Below are 23,355 nucleotides of genomic sequence, written 5' to 3'. Positions count from 1 at the left end.
GTGAAAAGTCAAGTCAAGTCAAGTCAATTCAATATAATATTATATTCATTGTCGGTAGATAATATAACATTATAAACATACATGTAAGCTATGTATAGCTTTTGACCGACATATTTATTGCTATTGTTATTCAATGTCGTGTCATTCATATTCTTAAATTTGCTATTATGGCAGTCTGCCAACATTGCCTTTAAGTATTGAAATTTGTTATGAGTCAGATTATTAGTCACCTACTGGCTGAAAACCAGTTTCGGGGACTTTTGTTTTTACTATAAATATATTATACGTAACATTTCTATTAGGCCGTATGGAAAATCGAGACCACTTTTCTGTGGTACAACATGCATGTTACATCCAATTTTGAGTGTATTTTGACCTATCTCTACCTGGTAAAGAGTTTCTTGTGGACTTACATTATATAGATTTTTTTGGATTAATTTTACTATAAATAATTTATATGATAACTTTTTTTATAATCGGCTAAAAATAATCCTATGAAAACTGTAGATTTTTATAGATGCACATTTTAATCCAAGTGTTTTGTCATAACATATTGTATATATAGTAAAATATTGTTTATACATCATTGACAGATATCAAATCAATATGTTATAATGCAGTAGAGAAAATTAGGTGTCGTCCAGTAGGGGCTTTGTATTGCCATCTTTGTATTGCAAGGCAATACTTCATTCACTTGTTTTAGTGTGTGCTGCACACACATTTATATTGATCTACATGGACAGCCCAATGAATTGCGCGCCTCGGGAGATCCGATCTGGCAAAATCCACTTGAGCCGAACACAGCATCCAGATCGAGTTACAATTATAATTACCCTATTGTATCATACCAGATTACACAGGGTGTCAATGTCATCCTTAATCAGTACAGACACAGGGCGAAAAAACCCGAAAGAAAGCCCCCAATTCACCACAAATGCAAAAATACTCAGGGTGTCAATGTCATCCTTATCAGTACAGACACAGAGTGACAACTTTTAGATGCTCGCATGTCTGTCTTATTTAACGTGCCCGGTATAGTACCGATGTATACGCGAAACCCTCTTTCCGCTGGGAAGAACGAACTAGTACCATATCAGAAATTTCCAGTTCTAGGACCAATATGATAAAAAAGTCAATATTAAATTGATGAAAGCAGTCACGATAGATAACATGTTCAAATAAAATATCCATGTTCGTAATATGGTCATATTTCGTCAAACTCTCTCTTTGCTAGGAAGCAGTTTTTAGCAGAAACATATAGCATGAATAAGATTCATGTATGGATGCTGGTTTCATAATTAAAACGTATTTTTTTATATTCGTTTTATTTTTATAATGTATAGAGCAGAAAAGAAACAAATTACACGATAACAGATTTAGGTTACTCTTACTTTTGCAGCACTTTCGTGTGCATATGTTTCTCACATTCCAATATTTTATGTGATTTGTTATTTGGAACTTATAAATGTTGTAAGCGATAATTTTAGAAAATGATTAATTCCTAAATATATACTCTGTCATAATATTAACAACATCTTCATATAACTCATAAAAAGTCAGAAATTTTCTTTCCCATTATATGGCATTCTTGTATATTAAGCTCTCTAAATCAATAACCTCCATACAACGACCACACTTCTCTCTCCCAAGATGGGTTTGCTATACACGGGTTTGGCTGTATTACAGTGTTTATAAAAACATCAGAACGCCATCACAAAATAAATTATCAAAACAAACTTAATTTCACACTGAAAATTACTGTTTTGTACATTTAACACAGGACTCGCAGATCGTAGAAGGTAGTTTGCAACATAGCTTGCAAATAAGGTGAGAATGTCACAAGAAGACAAAACTTTGGATAGAAGTATTTTTCCACTTTTTTCGCTGGTCTACTCTGGCCCGTCCTGCACCTTTGATGTACTAGGATCGGCGTTCCTTTCGACCACGCCCTGGGACTGCGCCCGGGGGTTGTCCGGTTCTGACTGACTAACTTTGGGGCTTGGCCGTGGTGACTCTACCTTCCCCTCTTCCTTGTCCGCACTGGTGTCTGAACAAACACAGGCTATGAACTCTGAAATGTATTACACTGAAAGTTGCTCACCAGTCCATAAGCACCGTGTGCAAAAATAAAATCTACTTACTAATTAATCTTTATATAAATGTTTAGACAGATGTCTGAAGTGTTAGGAAACGTTAGATGGAGTTGACGTATCACAGTATGATTTTAGAAATTAAAGATGGCATCAAAGATGACCACCAAAACAGCACTTTTTATCACTTTTCAGGTTTGGACTATGGCGCTACATTACCTGTATGAACGGCGAGCTCTCAAACAGAAGCAAAACAAACTGGAACATTTTAATGCATTTTGTCTTGTCCCACTATGAGTACCAAATCAAAGACACTGTTTCAACGGCAATAAATTGGGCGTACCAATCTGGCCGGTGAAACAACATTGCATTCGCAGCTAACTGCATGTGATTTGTAATCAAAGATCACAACTATTTGAAAATATAGAATCGAGATCAATAATTATCACTCAGCGGCACATATAGGACAAGGCAAATTTTTTATTCAAAATCGAGGTTAAGCCTTAATATTACAAAGTCACGTTGATTGATTCTCGGAGAAAATGATGGGCTCATGTTTTTAATTTTTACCGCCGCACTTTGTTAGGTCATTTAAAAGTGATCAGTAGTTCTCTGGAAAATTTTCAAAGGAAAAGATGGAGCGAGCGAGCCAAATTCTTTTTTTTCTTAATTTTGACATTTTGAGAGACGGATGCACGCATAATGATATTCCATGGAGTAATCGCGATATATTTCGTATGTTTTATTGTTATTTTAACTACTCTAACTGTAGTTTCCAAGAATTATAGCACTGTATAACATAAACTGGTCTACGAATGTGGTATACGTACAGACTGTCCGTAAAAATCTACAATTTTTATAAATCTGCTAATATTACGTTTGTTCTTAAACTCAGATGTTGAAATTAATTGTCTTGCTTACGGTATGCATAAATAAAGGTCATCTGTGATTTAGCTATTTTTCAAGTGCTCAGCCTTATTGCATTTACAGGAAAAAATATTATCGACAGAAATGACTGAAACACACAAATACAAATTCATGGAGTACTTAGCTGATGTTAAAATATGACAATTATTTCATTAGAAAACAATACGTGCCATTTTGTCTACTGCAAGATCAATGACTCTGCTCTTACTGATTGAATTCAATGACAAATCGGCACATACACAACTGTAAAAGCTTCGTGTCTTTATAACATATGCTGTCTTGGATAACATACAACATAGAGTTCCAACAGCCCATATACATGTTAGACTTGTAAACCTATATATGTAATTCAGCCTTTACTGATGGAATCTTGGCTATTTTTTTCAGGCGCAATTACTCTTTCCTGGCAAATAGTTTTCTTTTTATTACTTTAGGATTTAATTTTCAAGACTGTCTCAGAGTTTCAGTTCATATATATTTGTGAACTAACAGACGAAATGGTTTAAAGTAATAACTCGATAAACTACGTTCAGATCCTTCCATCGCTCATCGCTTAATTATCAAAACGCGATAATACGATAGCAGGATAATGGGATGGTAGGATGATAGCGATAGTAGAATAGTAGGATGGCAACTATCGTCAATATATCACCACTATCCCATCATCCTACTATCCTACCATCACCAATTCTACTATCCACTATCCTACCATCGCTATCCTATCATCCTACTATCCTACCATCACCAATTCTACTATCCACTATCCTACCGCCGCTATCCTATCATCCTACTATCCTACCATCACCAATTCTACCATCCTACTATCCTACCGCCGCCAATCCTACCATACTACTATCCTACCATCGCCAATCTTACCATCCACTATCCTACCATCGCTATCATATCAGTTTACTATTCTACCATCACCAATCCTATTATCCTACTATCCTACCGTCGCCAAATCTACCATACTACTATCCTACCATCGCTATCAAATCAGTTTACTATCCTACCATCACCAATCCTATCATCCTACTATCCTCACGTCGCCAAGCCTACCATACTACTATCCTACCATCGCTATCATATCAGTTTACTATCCTACCATCACCAATCCTATCATCCTACTATCCCACCATCGCCAATCCTACCATCCTACTATTGCACTTTGATAAATAGGCGGTGGCCGACGGTAGAATATGAACAAAAAAGTGTTCCGTTAAATATGATAAAATATCATGACTATCATTACCGTCATAATCAATCCTTCCATCACCGTCTATATCAACTTCCGCAATCATTTCGTCAACTGAAATGGAATTATAGTCTTGCACATATTGTTTATATCATCTAATCCGTCAGTTTATTTTTTTTTTTTGCGAATTTTTGGTTAAAACTGATTGTTCTCGTTGTAAACATTGGACAAAACCATAATTGCAATCATCATGAAAAGTTCTCAGAACTTTTGCAAAATATTTGCATGGAAATGTTGCTATATGCCTACTAAGATATCTGAAAACGATTATAACGATCCATTGTTGTCAAAAATTGTTGAAATTTACTACCAAAATCTAATTTGACGATAAATTCAAAGCTAATGAAGACATTGGAAATTTTTTGAAAATTCCTATTACTACAGAGATGGATAAAACAGTAGGCTCTTATTTATATTTGTCTGCAGTGTATTGATCTGGGTATTGAACATCTGAATGTACGTATAGCATTGGTTTAAAGAGTTTTACTTTGGCCTTGTTGTCCAACCTGTTAACCACTTTGCCGCTGACTTCCCGTTTAATAACCATAAATAGTGCGGATATACCTGTGTTGAGTGACCACCTGTCAACAAGGACAGTTGTTTTCCATTTCCCAAGAGTGCTCTTTTAAAAGAGATTTTACTGTAGTTTTTATATCAATTCTCTTTTCTCGACACTTTTCTAAATCTTCGATTCCAGACATATCATACAGGCTAGTTTTATAAATTTGAATCAATTTTATTGTTCAACTGTTTCCAGCAAACGTCTGTAGAAATGCAAATTTACAGTAATTTCAGGAGCTTGAAACAGCTGGGGATCGATATGTTAACAAAACACTAATTGCTTTTTATCGACAGCCTTTGCCAAGACATGAATATATTGTGGAGAAATTATACCAGAATTTCAAGAAATTCTATACATGGTATTTTTTTTCAGCGGGGCTAATTCGTATTTTACGAACAAGCGGTGAAATGAATTTGGCGCATTATTATGATCATTTTTATGACGCACAGGGTGGAAAGACTCTTTTTTTCACTCTGTATGCTAAAAATATTTCACATAGCGGAGTTACCCTAAATTTTATCTGTAATAAGTGAAAATTGGTTGTTTTAGATTTTATTTGTTTTTATAAGACAATGAATTACTATTATTCTAGTACTAGTATTCTATTAGCCAGTTTGACTTTTAATGACAAAAAGGAGAGTATACGCCTGTCTGAAGTATATTGATGTGGTACAATACCCCTTATATTCACAATTAGAAATTAAAGACTTTAAAAATAAGAGAGTGAAAGACGAAATATTCGGTGTCTCTTACTTTCTTCCTCGGTCAAATCTTCCCCCAGGCACTGCAGTATTGCCCGGATGTCGGACGCACAAATGTAACCGCAGCCGGTCTTGTCAAAAACCTGAAAAATATCAAAACATCACAAAAAAGTGTTTGAACGGACGCGGCGTGCGGACATGAGCATCACGAATTACAACACAACACGTTAGTATTGTAAACGGAATTACACGATATGCGTATCAAGATTGGAAGAGATTTTCCATGATAGTAGTAACTGGCATGAAGGATCAGCTCAAAGAACTAATCAAGTTTTAGATACATTCTAAGCAAGTAGTATATATGTAATACGAATTAAGGATTTCATGATATAGTTTTTTTAAAGTTTTTCAAGATGTATTATTGACTTCAATGGCCCTAATAAACTCTGTATGTCTAATGACTCCTTGCCGCTCATAAACTGATAAAAACAACAGTCTATTTAGGTATACAGCACGGTAATCTCGTGTCTTACAGTGAAAGCTTGTCTGAGTTCCTTTTCCTCGTCTTCCTCTGACTGTTCACTCAGTCCACCCATGTTAGCCATGACCTGAACAAACTCTTCGAAACTGAACGTCCCATCTCCTGAAACACGTGACAATTTCACCATTCACCTAAAGTTCATTTAACAAGTGTTCTGAATGTAGCTGTCCTTTTACATTCTATCATATACAACTGAATAAAAAGTTTAGGTGGAAATATGATTAAAATATTGATTAGCTTACTGACTTAACATATAACTTTAAAACCCCCAAATCAAAATCAGTATAGCTTTTCCAGTAACTAGCACAAAAAATATACAATGGAGGCTTTAAATAAAAGATGTTCACTCATTTCTACAATACATTTTAAAGCACTAAGATTCATATCATGTATGCCAAACGTTTGAGATGAGACAAACTTACCGTCTATGTCGATCTCTTTCAACATCATGTACAGTTCGTCGGTGGACGGAAATTGACCAAGATTGCGCATGACCGTCCCAAGCTCCTCCGCGGTAATAGATCCGTCGCCATCTTTGTCAAACAACTTGAACGCTTCCCGCAGTTCTGTCAGAGAATACATACTTTGTATACTAATTTGAAATAAATTTTTATCCCTACTTAAAACAGTACAATTCACTGAAGTTGTGCACAAACATAACATAACTAAAAAAAGATGAAATGTCAAAGAGATATCTACAAATGTCAAATATATAGTAAAGTGTTTTAGTGTTATTTTACAGCATTGAGAATTCTTAAAGTTAAGTTTCTAAATCCAATTATGAAGAGACTTTGAACTTATATAAATCGTTCTCAAATCAATTTCTTGCGGAAAAAAGTAGTACTGCATGGTCACAAGATTATAAACCAGTCTCAAAATTTTTCAGCGGATCTGATTGGTTGTTTCTGAGTACTGTTTTCAAATTAACCAATGGTTGTGTTACATTCTGAGACTGGTCCCTAAACCGCGTGTCTCATACTGATGAAAAGTCACGCCACTGACGGGTTCAAACCCGCGATTAAGTTTAAAGTTCCAAATACGTCTTTTTTCGGCGACGGCGTCTAAATTCGTTTTCGTTACCTATGCCACGTGACTTCAGTTTGCAAATCAAACTACTTGATAACGCATTATAGATAATTTATCAAAATGGAAGATTTATGCAACACTCTGCCTGATTGGACGAGAGTGTCAATTTCTTTCACTCTGTTGATTGTGCTACGCTGAGTGAAATGTAGACAAAGCGTTTATCCTAAACGACGCTGTTCACATGAATAAGGGTGTGATAAGAGTCTTTTATGTAGAGAAGTGCTTTTTAAAAGATTTTCTTTGTTACAATTGTCGTCTGTATATGAAAAGGTTTCTTGCTTTTGTGACTTATTCAGATTGCATATTAAAATGAGTACTTGACTGCTTTGATACATTTGTTATAAATTATTTAACTGATTTATTATATATGAATATTTTTCTTTAGTATGGTATGCAAATATTGAACTCAGTTGAAATCTGTTTTATTATATATATATGCTATATAATGACTGAATCCCATTTCTCTGAAAGGAAGGTACGCTGCATACAGTTTATTTATGTGATATGACTACGGTCAAACTTAGCTTATGAAACAGAAATATTGAAATAATTACAATTGTATGTTTTGCTTGACCTTCACTTTTTTATAGGTGTGACGTCATTGTCCAAAGATTCATGAATAGCGAATATGCATTTGTTAAAGCGGGATCAGTTGGCCTATTTTAGAAATAAATAAAAATAAATAATAAAAAAATCCTTTAATTAATTTTTTCTCATGTATTCTAATCAAACTTGATTTGTAGCATGTTTATTAGGCCCGCAGCCAACTTTGTTCAGCTGGGACATTTAACCCCTTTTAGGGGCTGCTAGAGCTTAAACTAGAAATGCCTTTATACAGCGTCTCATGAACAGCTTGGTGGATCTTTGTCATACTTGGTCTGGAGCATCATTATATGGTCCTCTTCCAAATTTATTTATATAGGAACTTGGGCCCTATTAGGGACCACTTTAGCTAAAAGTAGATATGCCTTTCTTCGCATTAATCACTAAAATGTAATGGATTTTTATCAAACTCGATGTGTAACAATATCGTAAGGTCTCCTGCTATTTTGTTACAAATGGGGATAGGGACCAATTTAGCTAAAAATATAAACACGTTTAATGACCTCTTCTCATGAACCGCTTCATGAATCTTCATCAAACTACTGCTGTAATTATTCGTCTAAGGATAAACGAAACAAAATTGCAACCCTACGAAACCTTTGCGAAAAATTAAAAGAGAACCATTTAAATTGTGAAAGTGCGGTGTTTAGTTTTGCAATTTGAAAAATGTTAGATGAAAGATAAATGTTAGATGAAAAATTCATAAACTTCTTTCCTTATTACAATTCGCCGACCATCATTTTTAAAGATATTTCTTGTTTGACTTATCTTCTAACTATTTCATTAACAAGCTTTTAAGAAATACGAAAGACACGTGTTCTCGTATGCTATTTTGGCATCCTTCAAACATGACAAAACATATTCACAAGGTTAGTATTTTTTTGTAAAAGCCAGTCAGCAGCCCGTTTATCATACTGTTAAACACAACCGACACCGTGTAGTACATATACTGGTATACCACCGACCAATCAAGTACAAAACTCAAATAATTTGATTTAAAGACAACTTCTTCTTTTTAAGTTTAATTAGGGTCCATCCGCCCTTTCGGGCACAGTATAGCATTTTTAGCTATTTAGAGTATAAACCCCCTTTAAAGAAACATTTTTATATTGCAACAGATGGTTCCCAGCATGCCATGCCTGCACAGAAAGCAAGGTAAAAATCCGTGTTATTTGAAAGTTTCGGACTTTTTCGTTGTTTTAAAGTAAAAATCCTATCGTTATTTCTACACGCGAGACAGGCCGGACTAGCAACCGGAGAATGTCGAAACAGCATACGGATAAATGTCAAATGTTATCATCGGTCTACTACCTTATAGTTGTACTTACTAAAGCCACAAGGTATTACTTACTGTAAATCGATGTAGCTATATTGCAATTTTAGAAATGATTTTATTATTTTCTGCTATAGTAAAATTTCAAGCTGAAAATCCTTGCAACTTTCTGCTGAATGTTGTGTAATTCAACATGTATCCTAATAAGTTTATCGCATAGTGCACATTGATCTTTACAGTATGTTATACATGGTAACACACATTAATACTACAAAATCTGTGCTAATATTTTACAAAACTGCAACACAGAAATCTCTATAGAGTTTCATTAGAAAAAAACCGTTGCGATATATATCAGCACAGTAAAACTGTTCCGATATATATCGCAACACTTTTTCTCTATCGAGGTCCTATAGAGGGAGTATATTTTTTTCCTTTCAAAGAAAAGATGATTTTAGCTCCAATTTACAGTTCACAGAGAAAGAATTGTCACAAACACCTACATTTATAAAGTAAAAGAATAAATAAACTAGAATATTTCAAAAATTCAGAAACATATGAAATTTTGAGATTTCTCAAATGTTTATTTTTCTTTGATTTTTGTTTACAAACAAAACAACAAGTTTTACAATAATTATGTTTGGCCAATGAAATGCAAAGATTTAAAACCAAGGCAGAAATCTGTTGGATACTTTTATCTGGGGAACACATTTTCTAAAACAGAAGTTTTAGTGTTTCAGTCAGCGAGGCGCAGAAAGGGAATCTAAAGAGTAAAAATAATAATAAACAAATTTAAGTGAAAATAATATAATTATAAATTTTAATGATAAAACTATGCGATAAAACAGTTATAATATGTAATGCTCGTGTGTTACGAGGATATATCAGAGCTAGGGGTACATCTCGGTATTTTTCTCTGCACATATCTGTCTCGGCCTACTGGCCTCGACGATATGTACAGAGAAAAATACCGAGATGTACCCCTCGCTCTGATATATCCTGGTAACACACTCTCACACATACTATAACTCTATAGTGTCTGAGCTACCTATGCTATAATGATGTAGCATACAAACTTTGGGCTTGCATCTCAATGTTTTAATGTCTGTATAAAAAGGGTTAATTTTCGATGATGGGAGGAATAGTACGAAAGAAAAGTAGTTTCTAGGGTAAATTCTTGTCGGTTTATTATGCACAAGGAGTCACAAAGATTTGAGAAAGAAAAATGTGACTTTATTCATCTGTTGTATTCATCCGTTATATGCACAATGCTATATTCTATTAGAAGTTATTTGCATACATGATACTATAGAAATGAATAAATATAAAATATAATCAGGCGGTCACTTACTCAACATTTATACAGGTATTATATACTTACTCGGTTATTTACTCTACATCGGTACACTCGTGTACTCGCTTGGTCACTTAACATCCGTACACTCGTGTACTCTTTTAGTTACTTAAAATTGTTGAAAAAGACGTTTAACCCGAATACACACACACATACACACACTTACTCAACATCCGTACATATATTTATGTACCCACTCTGGCACTCATTCAGCATCTGTACATTCATGTACTTACTTGGTCAGGTACTCAACATTAGTGCATTTACGTACTCACTCAACATCCACACACTCGTGTAGTCATTCGGTCACCTACTCAATATCTGTACATGTACTCATGTACCCACTCGGTCACCTACCTAAACATCCGTACATTTATGTACTCACTTGGTCAGTTACTCAGCATATGTGCATTCATGTACTCACTCAACATGTGTACTTTCATGTACTCACTTGATTAGTTACTCAGCATTTGTACATTCATGTACTCACTCAACATCCTTACACTCATGTACTCATTTGGTCATCTACTCATCATCTTCATATGTATTTATGTACCCACTCGGCTACTTACCTCAACATCCGTACATTCATGTACTCACTCGGTCAGTTACTCAACATTCATGCACTCGGGTAGTCATACAACATCCATAGATGTATTCATGTAGTTACTTGGTCATTGTCAACTTTTATTTAGTGTCATACCAGAGGAATTTTATTCATAAATGATATTGAATATAGTACACATGATTTTATATTTTAATTCTTAATTAAGTTAATATGAATTTATAAGTTATATGGTATGTTTTTAAATGTGAGTATGTATATTGTCTCTTATAGTTCTATTTAGAACGGTCATTTACAATTGTTTTAGTCTGTATGTAATTTTATATGTTTGTAAATGAATGAGACATAAATAAATAAACATATATCTTTTAAATAAATATATATTCATCCGTTATAATGACTTTAGACTACAATAAAATGTAGATCTTAGTTTGAGCTTTAAGTGGTATAAAACGTATAAATGGAGTGATAATAATTACCACACGTAAAAATGCAAAACCTACTACTTTGCTTGATGTGCAGTAAAATTGACATTGATCATATTTTCTGAAAAAAAAAATAAACAAAAAAACAAAAAAACAAAAAAACTAATAAAACATGAAACACCTTTTTAAACAGGTTAGACTAAATAGAGAAATGTGAATCTAGTTTAACCTGCCTTAGAGGTCATCTGTATTAAGCAGTTACACATCTACTTTCCTTAAGCAGCCAGTAAGCTAACTTCCAAAATTGAGTTCTCGTAATTTCAACCTGTCTTAAGCAGCCAACTGTCTTAAGCAGCCGGATGGTGTCGCTACCTTTACTGGCTACTTACTTAATACAGGTTTGGCTGTATAAGCAAAGAAATGTTTACATTACCTCGTATCTGACCAGGCGAGTACTTGGACAGGATGTCCGAATCCTTCTGTAATAAATAGAGAGATCAATTTGTGAACAAAAAATATTTATTAAATGTTGTGTTTTTGAATTTTGTGTATTTTAAAGTTAAAAAAAAAGGTGCAGCCTCGATTTTTTATGGAGCCGAAAAATTGTAATTTTATGACCCACAAAGTTGCATCATATATAAAGTCTAGTACCTTAAACTTTAATTAAAATTACAAATGGATGTAGAAATATCTGAATTATTTGTAGCAGACTGAAAACGGGCAATTTCTTTAATGATATAAAAAGAGACAACGTGATTGCCACATTTACATTTGAGTACAGAATTATCTTCATATATTCCCGATGTTAGTATTTTTAAAACACATATTTCTTGGTTTTTTAAAAGCCGATATATATCGTAAGAATAGGCACTGTTTTCCTATTACGTAGATACTTGTTAACGTCCTATATAATATCATATATAATGTATGTATGTAGGCAATTTAGGTCTTTTAAATGGTATTCGTATGACAAAAATCGTATTTCTCTTACCAACGTAGTGTAAAATAATCAGTTAGGTTAGACAGTACACCAGCTACACACCTGTCAAGTTGATATATGATGCATGTTTGTAATTGTTTATTATATCAAACCCACACGTTTTATACGTCAAATTGTCAGACAGTACATATGTATGATGGTTAGAAATTTACTATATATAATGATGTTTTTAGATATCTCGTGGAGAAGGGTCTTGGAGAGAAGGGTCTAGAGAGACCAGGCGAGACCTAGTAATGGGTCTGGCGGATATTAAGTTAGGCTTTAGATATGACATTTGTTAAGGCTTAAGAAGTTCTGAAATAAATTATGAAAGTATGTACGAAATATTCCATTGTACAAATAAACATCAAAAATGTACAGACTCGTTTCGTGTTGTGTCGTGTTGTGTTACGCTACACAACCTTATTAAATTTTTGGAGCCGCAGACAGGATGTCGAATTTCAAGATGGGTTGTTGCGACATTACCAAGCGAAGTACTACTGCCAACGATGACACGCTGCCAAGACGAAAGAAGAGAAACTGTGAGTTGCCATTTTACCTATCTTCTAGTGCAATTTTGCAAGCTAGTCTTTTCTTTTATTAAATTTTTGTTTCTATTTTTGAACAAAATTTCAAGGTAAATTTATTTTGATCAATTGTTAGACATGAAAAGAAATTCAAATTTATAAAATGATAAAGCCTAACTCATAATATACAAAATTCTTAAAAAAAAAGAGTAAAATAAATAGAAAAAAAACCGTAAAAGTAAGAAAAAATGCATTGAGGAAAATACTCAAGAGACTGAATTAAGAAATACAAATGTGAAAATATTTGTTTTTCGAAAATTTTTCTTGTCATATTATGTTTATTTTACTTGTTCCATATGATATTTGTTTCCCTTATGGCCACATTTAAACAGTTTTGAGCATTCCCGCATTGACAAATTGTTTAAATGAAGGAGAATAGATTGTCCTATGAAACTTGTGTTATAGTCATAGATATGCGCAAAATGAGTTGTAAATAGTTTCTGTTGAGGTTATGGGTAATATTTCATCACGAATATATGTGAAAATACAAGGAACGGCTGAAAACTAGTTAAATACGTGGAATTCGTGTTTAAGATGTTTTATACATGATAATGCATTGTTGGGTTAAATTGTCATTGCTGAATAAATGTGTACATGGTTATCTTTCTAACCATTTGGTTACTTCGGGTCTCAGTAAATTAAAAGGTTGGTCTGGTCTGTTGTGCTGGAAATATTTTGAAGCCTGATATGGCACAAGAATATGTTTATTACGTAAAAATGACTTGATATTGTCGCTGGAACATGTGGATTCCAGTAAGGTCGAATTTATATATATTGTGAGATACTAGGTGTTACTTGATATTGTGTTTGTGAGACTGGAAGTTGTTATCCCAGTTGTTTTGTAAGATGTATACTATTATACAGACACAGATACTGTCTTCCGAAATATTTAATCGGAGTCTTACTATCATAGCGTGAAATCGATGCATATATTGCATTATGAGGTACATGTGTGTACCGGATATTTTAAGCGCAATAGCTTTTGTTTTATGAGACCTGATGTAGTATTTTTGTCAAAGAGTTGCAAAAACAGTCGAACGTGCTGTTACTTTTAGGTTACCTTTCATGGGTTTTAAGCAGGGTATTCTGTCGGAAAATTTATATTTTCTCGCGGACGACATAATATATCTGTCGAATCATCAAGAAAGGTTACATTGTGTAAAAGATCATGGAAGAAATCATTATCAGTTATTCTGTTTATATATTGGTGTTGGTTTTGTATGTATGTCTGTTTGTATTTGGAAATGATTAAATGCTTTATTTTGTAGAATTTTATAGCTATCTTATACATTTTTAAAAAAGTATATTTTTATGTTGAGAACATGTTTTGCTTTTTGTTAGAAACATATTTTGGCTGATATCTTTATTTTTCGAATATTGTAAAACGTAGGACATAGCTTGCAAAAAAAAAAGTACAAAGAAGTAAGGTTCTCGGTAACATAACGGTTTATTCGAAGTACAGATACCACTTATGAAACGAAAGTACGAACTGTCTGAAATGAAATACGAACTGTCTGAAATAAAATACTGACAAACTGTCAAATTAACCTGGGAAAAAGTGTATTTCAAGTCAACATTATAAGTCTTGTCATATTGTGGACTGTCATTATATAATAGCCAAAGGGAGACTCATTACATGTAACGGTTACATATTGGGAAGTACCTGTCAAAGCAAAATGATGACATTTGCATTGTGTATTATGACAATTTGTAAACATGCAGTTTTGATTTTATCTGTCATGTATGACAAATGGGAAACAACATAATTATCTGCTTTACGACATTATTACATGAAGTGTATTTTCGGGGTCATCTGAAATATTGGACATAACGTTAATGAAACAATAATATTATAACTTGGAGAACTCTAGAAAATTTCAGAAGTTAGCAAATGAAATTAGATGGATGAACATCAAAAACTTGGAGAGTGCGGTACAACGTTATGGCCTATGACGGGAGATTCTTAGCTACAGATATTGTTGGTGATGCGTTACGCTGTATAAGAATGTCGGAACCAAAGGACAAATGTGTAGAAAGATGATGAAACCAAGCGACAATGGCGAAATTGGACTGCAAGCTGTGAGCCTGTGAAGTTTGGCGAAGAAAATGGTCCAGTTGGGAAATTACAGAACACTAAAAAACTAATTATCTTCTCTCTCTTTCTACTTATCAATACATAATTCATACACTTTGGTCATTACATATCGATTTTACTATTTATTTAAGATCTGTTGTCAAATATCAAAATATTTCGAAAGTAAGATTAATATGCTGAATAAAATCTTTGTATAAATAAGTGAAATTTAAATATCATGATAAATATTTTTACACGCGACAATAATTACAGGCAATTTAGCAATGTTATTAAACGAAATTGTTATCTTTTTCCTAACTCTTATATAGCATATATTCTAAAAGATGCTCACCTGTGTTTTGCTTTATTTTACAGATATTGGTTTTGTGAAATATGGATGTAACACGGGTTAAAGAAAAAGTCTTGGAGGAAGAAAGGAGAAGTGCCACTACAAAGGCCGATATAAAATAAAAAAGACTTTTATGAAATGTGAAAATTGTTTAGTTTTAAATACTATTCTCCTTTGTTCTTGTTTATCATTAATTGTATAAATGACTTAAGATTTTTTCTTTAACACTGTTCTTTAATATCATTCCTTCAGATAGTATTCTAATGTTCTTGATCATATTAAATATCATTCTACATGTCATACTGTAAGGCGAGAGATAGTACTTCAAGTCTAAAAAAATTTAAATTTGTAATTCAAATTTTTTCTTTCGGTGGGTAACGAGTGTAAAATAATCAGTTAGGTTAGACAGTACACCAGCTACACACCTGTCAAGTTGATATATGATGCATGTTTGTAATTGTTTATTATATCAAACCCACACGTTTTATACGTCAAATTGTCAGACAGTACATATGTATGATGGTTAGAAATTTACTATATATAATGATGTTTTTAGATATCTCGTGGAGAAGGGTCTTGGAGAGAAGGGTCTAGAGAGACCAGGCGAGACCTAGTAATGGGTCTGGCGGATATTAAGTTAGGCTTTAGATATGACATTTGTTAAGGCTTAAGAAGTTCTGAAATAAATTATGAAAGTATGTACGAAATATTCCATTGTACAAATAAACATCAAAAATGTACAGACTCGTTTCGTGTTGTGTCGTGTTGTGTTACGCTACAGTAGTTACTCTTTCTGAACTCTTTCAATAGCTTCAAAACCTTTTTTGAATCTAGGACTCGATACAATAATGCAGTGCTCCAATTGTGACCTCACAGGAGTTTTATACAGCCTTATAAAGATTAAGGAATGCATTCCTTATTTAATCAACTTTTTTCTTAATCACTTACAATTAATATGTTACTTGAATTTTAAGTGTGTTTTGAAAGTCACTTCAAAGTCTCGTACAGTTGTATCTTTAGGTATGACCTTGTAAGCGTCTGTAGTCAATTTCCTGATTACGAATTCAAACACGAAGGGTTTAACGTTTCTCTACATCAAATTTTAAATTACATTTTCACTCTATTGGCGAAGATGATTTAAACCTGTTTCATAGTCATTTTCACCATTTCGTCATTTATGATATTAAAGATTTCCCTGTTGTAGGCCTAAGCAATTTTTACTATCGTTTATGATTATCCATAACAAAATATTTGTTCTAGCACAGACTCCTGTGGAATGCCATTGGTAACGCTTCCCCCTCATTGAAGAGCAATCGTTAACTATCGCGCTGTTGACGAGAGCTGAGAAGACATGATTTTATCCAATTGAGTAATTTGTCATCATTTTAATAGATTTTACCAGACCTGATTATAATCGACCCTTGCGCGTTTCGGCTGATCAAGGTCTGGCAACATCCCAGATCAAACTGTTAGATAACCCTTTGATTTGTCACAAAACTTGGGGTTTACAAATTAATTGTATCCTTCCACGAATTTCTTTTTTTCTTTCTTTTCTTTTTGGAAAACCTAAAATTATTCCTGTAATATCAGGGTCATTCTTAAAAAGTATTTTGAGTTCTGACAATTTATTCGACAGACGATCTGCATGAGTATAGAAACACTTAAACGTTTTATTCTCAGAGCTTAACTTATTAACAAAGGACATATTTGCAGGTTTCTGAGTAACAGTATAAAAGTGTAGACTTTTGGTGAATTTACACTAATCCATCATGATCACGGCTAGCGTCTAACGCAGTATCACTATCACAACCACGGTTAGAGTTTTACGCACAATCACTATCACAGTCATGACTGGTTCCTGCCGCACTGCCAAACAGAAATTTTGGTATGTGAAACTATATTCAGGTAAACAGTGGCTGAACGAGTGTACACAGTAACAACAACGAATGCTGTGATAAAAAAGAAGTAACGAACAGACACAGAACATGCATGAAGAGAAAATATAGTAGGGTACAATCTTGGAATGGTCAGCGGCAAAAACACCTTTGCAGAGTTTAAGGTAAGAGTTAGGGTTTTTAATTAACTGTATTGGCACCAAACCTCACTCTGTAAGCCCTCTCATGTTCCTTTATAACAAGACATTGTAAATTACCTCCGCTAGATAAACCCCTAACACACGTATCATAACACAGGGACACTTTGTAAAACACGAAATATCTTTTATTCCACCATAAGACGATAAATAGATGGATGAATGGATAGAATATATTATGATGCATACCAGCAACTCCATTCCCGGTGTGCAACCCCATTTCCGATTTTTGTTGATTATGTCCCCGTAAGCAGGATTTGAAGCAAATGACTTTGATATCCGTTATTTCATAACAGTTGAGTTATCATAAAAAGCATCAGATGTCCTCAGATAAGGCATATTTGATTTTCGAGAAACTGTTGATATTATTGATATTATTGAGATTTTAAGACATTCATCTTCCCTTCTAAATTCAAAGTTAAAAGAAATACTATCATATCAAACCTGATACAGAAACTGATTCCTCGTCAAAAATATCCCGCCTTGCAACGATATCGTTGTTGTTTGAATGAGTCATATTGCAATGTTTGGTGAAAAAGTTGTATTTTAACGGAGACACATCAATTTCACAAAAGAGACATTAATTAGCTTCTTCAGATGGAAGAACATATAACTATAGATTGGATTTGAAAACTGTACGAATGAATTATGCGGATGTCCGAATTTACTCGGACTAGAACGCTTCTTCGGCATAAACTTTATAAAACGTCTGCTACATTCTATTATTGTTATTTGGAATTATTTGAATTCAAAACTAGTCTACGGAATCCCTCGCGTCAAGGTATCTGGAAACCTGATTTTTATAGAGACTTAGTTTCCAATTGTCTGTATTAGGGCCTACATGTTTCTCGTCTTATGGTGGAATAAAATCTATCTATCTATCTATCTATCTATCTTATCTATCTATCTATCTATACGCGCAACTCTATTCCCGGAGAACAACCCCATTCCTGATTGTTTTTGTTATTTCTCCCCAATCTTTCCCCCAAAAGCAACAATTCATTCAAGTGTATGTAATAGTCATGACTGTTATACACGTGTTTGATCATTAGAAGCGTCACATTTCCAGAAAGAAGGCACAAGAGTTAGAAGATTTGCATTTTTCATGATTCCAAACTTTTTTGACAGATCGAGCCAGCAGAGTTTTCATGATATCAGGGCTGATTCTTAAATCAATAATTTGGTATTTCAAACATACGATCTTTGTTCATTTTTGTGTCTTATAGCATTTTGCTTTTTTTTCGAAAACACTCGTAAATATGTCATTATTTACCAAAACAAAAACCCACCTTCCTCGATTTTGTATTTATTGATGCGCAACGCCAGCACCGGAAGTGACTTCGCGCAACCCATTTTAAGCGTATTCCCAGTGGGAATTGGATTGCGCGTTTTCCACCCGTGTACTAGTAGGAAAAACTTGAACATGCAATTTATAAAGGGAAATTGCAGGCTCCTTGTACTAGAATTGTTATATAAAGTTCGTACATGATATCCTTACATTTAGGACCAATTATTGAATGTTCAAAATAGATTTTATATTTTCCCAGATGTTTGAATTTTACTTAAAAAAGAGAAAAAAATATATAGTCCTAATTATTCCATCGTATTTTGTTATGTCTGAATTGTTCCTACAATGTGCCCGAATTTTCCTACCTCGTCGAAATTATGCAGACTGAGGTTGGGCCGATGGAATCAATTTTGTGACAACATTTTTAGATTACAGGCCTTAATATAACTGGATATCGCATTTGTAGATATTCTTTCTCCTAACTGTATGGCTTTGTTAGGCAGCCAATCACAATTTCAAACAACAACAACAACCCCCCCCCCCCCCCCCCCCCCAAAAAAAAAAAAAAAAAAAAACAAAACAAAAAACGCCCGAATTTATCCGGAAGCCCCAGCAATATTATAAACAATGTCGTCATCAGCATGACTACAGACTCTTGCAGATCTTATTAGCTGTGAAAAATAATGGTATCAAAATTGTTTGCCTTATTCAACTGAAGTTCTCTAGGATATAAATTAGCTACCACAGGGGCAACATATATAGACTATCAATGCTTTATGTATCATACAGATTTTTGAAGTGTTGTTAGAAGCATTTATGGCATCAGCTTGCCTTGCGTAGCTAGTGATAAACAAAAAGTATTCCAAAACATGACAAAAAATTTGTTTGATATAAAGGAAATTGTCTTGCAAGTAGTTAGCGTCACAGACATACCAGCATAAGAAAGGAAACTCACAAAGTTGCAAACTTCACATTGAATATTACTCTCTGTTTCAAAAACAATTTCCCTACAAATTACACTAGAATCCACAGAGCGCCTTCAGCTTCTGCTAACACAAATATTCCCAGAATTTAGATAAGTAAGTGGATATTTTAAATCGATATAAGGACCATGACTTGCATTTTTAATATTTCAAACAGGTAATTGTAGATGACCCAAATGACCCTTGTGTCTGCGTTGAGTCATGCGCAGTTTCGTTATACGGCATAATCGACCCCTCATGATGGGCCCTGCCACTATTCCCCACAGAACTAAAATAAGTAAATAAATAAATAAATAAATAAATAAATAAATAAAACGCTAAATGCTCGTGATTATGATTTTCTGACGATACTGAATATAGTAAACCACTGCATCACCAGAAATTTATATTAAATGTTGGACGAGGTAATCATGTTTGTTTACATCTTTTTCATATTTCTAACGCACTTTTAGAAAATGTCAAAAATATGTTTAATCTGTTATTTGTTAGATGTCATACCCTCAGTTTCGACATAACAAGTGTAACTGCACGGTCGCTAAATATCTTACATGTCCCTCTTAGATAGGAGGTAACTGGTGTTTACCACTTTGCTCGTTTGCTTTCCTTTATTTGATGCAAGTCACCTTCCAACACCATTCAACAAGCCGTAACAGATGCAAATTTAGATATAGGATAAAAGCAATCTACCAGTCATTACTTTTAGAAATACGATTCAACAAGTGACGTAGACGCTTACTGGCACGAGGAAAATAAACGTTTTCTTCCAAAATTTTGGCAAAATATCCGAAGCTTTAATAAACACTAAGCGCACGTGTCGGAAGGACACGATTTTATCATTCATAGTATGTTTCATTTTGTATCTTTTATTTTACCATAGATACCATATTAGAGTTTTGCTATTAAAATACGTCTTTTCAAACAGACATAACTTTGCTTCAACACCATTCTATAGTATATGCGGAAACATTTTTTTTTGTTGGATTTAACGTCGCACCGACACATGATAGGTCATATGGCGACTTTCCAGCTTTAGTGAGGCTCGAACCCACATCGATGAGGGGCAAGTGATTTGAAGTCAGTGACCTTAACCACTCGGACATTTCTCTCATTTCATTTAAGCAATTAAAGTGTGTGTTATGTCATTTTTGTCTTATTTATTTCTCATTTTATGCGACCACTGATAAAAGTTTAATTTATTTCAGATTTTTTTACCGAATCAATTGCTCAAAAGCTCAGCTAGAAGCAGGTTTAACGCTGATAATTGAATATCAAAATACCCTTAAGTTTACTGCAACAAAAAGTAATGAAAGGCACACAAAAAGGTTTGCATTTTAGGCTCAACAAGAAAAAAGCAACCATTTTTTTCAGTAAAAATGTGGTTTCGTTGAAAGCCATGGTATAAAACATAAAATTTTACATTTACTTTTTTACTTTAATGTGTTCAGGACCCAGCTACATTATTTTTGGCATTCTGAACATCAAATAGTAGTCTATGGTGTGTTGTATTGTTTGCTATTTCTGGATAAGTTCATACTTATCTAATTTGCTTTCCAGCATGATGTGAACATAAATGATCAGTGCTGTTGTCGGTCAGTTTGTCGAAAAAAAAAATGCAAAAAATTGAACCAAGGAGTTATCGGGATTGAAATAATAGTACATATTAGACGTGATTTTTTGTCATTAATTTTTAATAACTTTTATATATCAGGGTTTAACTGAGTCAGCTAGACAATTTTTTTTCATGCACGAGTACTTTGACAGGGATTTTTCTTGATTTGAAAAATGTGATATACGTTGGAAAGTAAGTATTTAGGCTTTCCATGACCTACATTTGTGTGCAAAAATTACCCAAGTAAATCATTTCTCAAGAGTAAATCAAATATTCGTGGCAACATTATGCTTCCCCATATTTTCAGCTGCATCAAGTTTTACAGTCTTTAATAGTAATAGCATCTTGTATCTATGGTCCTGTGGCCCAAAATCGATGAACACAATGCAGTAAAGGTCTATTTAGAGGACCTGTAAGATATTGTTAATGGTGTGTATTCAGTCCCTTTTGAAATATCAGTGTGTGTTTATTTACTGTCAATGTCACTTTCAGTAATATCCTAAGGAGAAAATTTGTCGGCATTGGAGAAAAACACTTTTTGGCAGCATTTATTTATGCTTAATAGTGTATGTAAGAAGTATTTGTGTATAGGGTACTCAATTCAGGAGATATTCTATATAAGTTACCTCAAGTGTCCAAGGTGGTCAATTTAATAAGAAAATGCAGTTTTATTTAAAATTTTCAGTACAGTTACCTAAATAAGACACTGTGATTGAACATATTTGAAATGGAACAAGAGGCTAGGATATTGAATGAGAATAAAATAAGACATATTTTACATTGGCAAGTGATTACCTTAAAAACTGAATAACTGATATGCATGTACATTGAAATTTTATATTCTCTTCAAGTCAAATGTTGTCTTTGGATTGATTGATAGAAGTATAGGGACACTCACACGAATGAATGAAACATATAATTAAGCTGACCTGACAAACAGGTAATGCTTACAATAATAAAAGTTGTGTCGAATTCAGGCAATACAACTTACTCTGTAAAACTGTGAGTATTTTACAAGTATCTGGTTGATTTTTATTTTAAAGTAGTAGGTGTCAGTGGGCAATTTGCCTCCAAATGTCATTCAACAAAGTGGGTAGGTGTGTTCGAAGAAACATCGTTAAACTTGAATATAAGTATCTATAAAATTAATACTTTTTGTGTTTGATATGCTGATTTATTAAACGCATGCACGCACGCACGCATTAAGGATGTACGAGTATTTTTTTGGCAGGATATCCGCCATTTTGAAAATAATCCTTCGAATATTTCTTTTTAACAAAATGTATATAAAAATTAATTAATTAATTAAAATATGGCTAAAAAGTACCATTTAACCAAACGGATTCTAAATATTAAGAAAAAATCATTCTTACTTTTGGCTGGCATTTACCTAAAATTGAAAATTTATAATGGGACAGGAGTTGGTAATTTCAAGTATCAATCTTTATTAAAGTAGACCAGGTTTGGCTCTGATATTTTTCTGACTGATATATATAAGGATAAGCTACAACTGAAATAAAAGTTTTCAACATAGCACTTTACATTATCTAGGAAATATAAATTAGAACAAAACAAAACGAAGAAATGGACCTTAATATATCAAACTTCACCGGTTTTAAAGGTTTATTTCTTAATATAGCTTTGAGATGCACGGTGACCCCAACAATTCATTTTGAATCTTAACGGCCGATTTGTTTTGTAGATTTTACAACGTGTCTTTTTTTTCCATTGCAAAAAGGGGTGGGATAATTCATAGTAACCTACAAGACCTGAAATCCCTGTAACATTCTCTGTGGTATTATATATTTTATACAGTACCCTCATGTTTTCGCTTTAACTTAATTTCAGAATGCTTAAACAGTATGAATACCCTACGAAATAAAAAGCGAGTGCGGTGACCTGTGCTTTTTATGGCCTTATTTGTCTTAGAAACTAATGCACTTTAAGATTGCAGAGTATGAAAAAGATCTTAACGGTAGAAAAATGATTTTATATGAAAGAGAAAAATCAAT

At 33.5% G+C, this 23,355-nt stretch overlaps 1 protein-coding gene across 1 annotated transcript; it reads right to left on the bottom strand.

The window, feature by feature from the left end:
• Positions 1-1,456: 1,456 nt before the first annotated feature.
• Positions 1,457-17,980, bottom strand: LOC123548592 (calmodulin-A-like). Its single transcript, XM_053546855.1, has 8 exons — positions 17,908-17,980; positions 17,173-17,237; positions 11,816-11,861; positions 6,499-6,642; positions 6,069-6,178; positions 5,588-5,678; positions 4,270-4,326; positions 1,457-2,071 (listed from the first exon to the last, which is right to left on the bottom strand). The coding sequence occupies exons 1-8, from the start codon at positions 17,978-17,980 to the stop codon at positions 1,890-1,892; spliced, it is 768 nt and encodes a 255-aa protein (XP_053402830.1). The 3' UTR covers positions 1,457-1,889.
• Positions 17,981-23,355: the final 5,375 nt, after the last annotated feature.

Source organism: Mercenaria mercenaria, chromosome 6, assembly GCF_021730395.1.
Source record: "Mercenaria mercenaria strain notata chromosome 6, MADL_Memer_1, whole genome shotgun sequence".
Classification (NCBI taxonomy): Eukaryota; Metazoa; Mollusca; class Bivalvia; order Venerida; family Veneridae; genus Mercenaria; species Mercenaria mercenaria.
Note: the sequence above shows the minus strand (reverse complement) of the source record. Positions and strands in the feature narration are given on the sequence as shown.

Coding starts and splice junctions, on each gene's coding strand:
- LOC123548592 (XM_053546855.1), bottom strand. CDS start 17,980: ATGACTCATTCAAACAACAACGATATCGTTGCAAGGCGGGATATTTTT. Junction 17,238..17,907: donor GGAATCAGTTTCTGTATCAG/GTTTGATATGAT, acceptor TCTGTTTGGCAG/TGCGGCAGGAACCAGTCATG. Junction 11,862..17,172: donor CTCTAACCGTGGTTGTGATA/GTGATACTGCGT, acceptor TATTTATTACAG/AAGGATTCGGACATCCTGTC.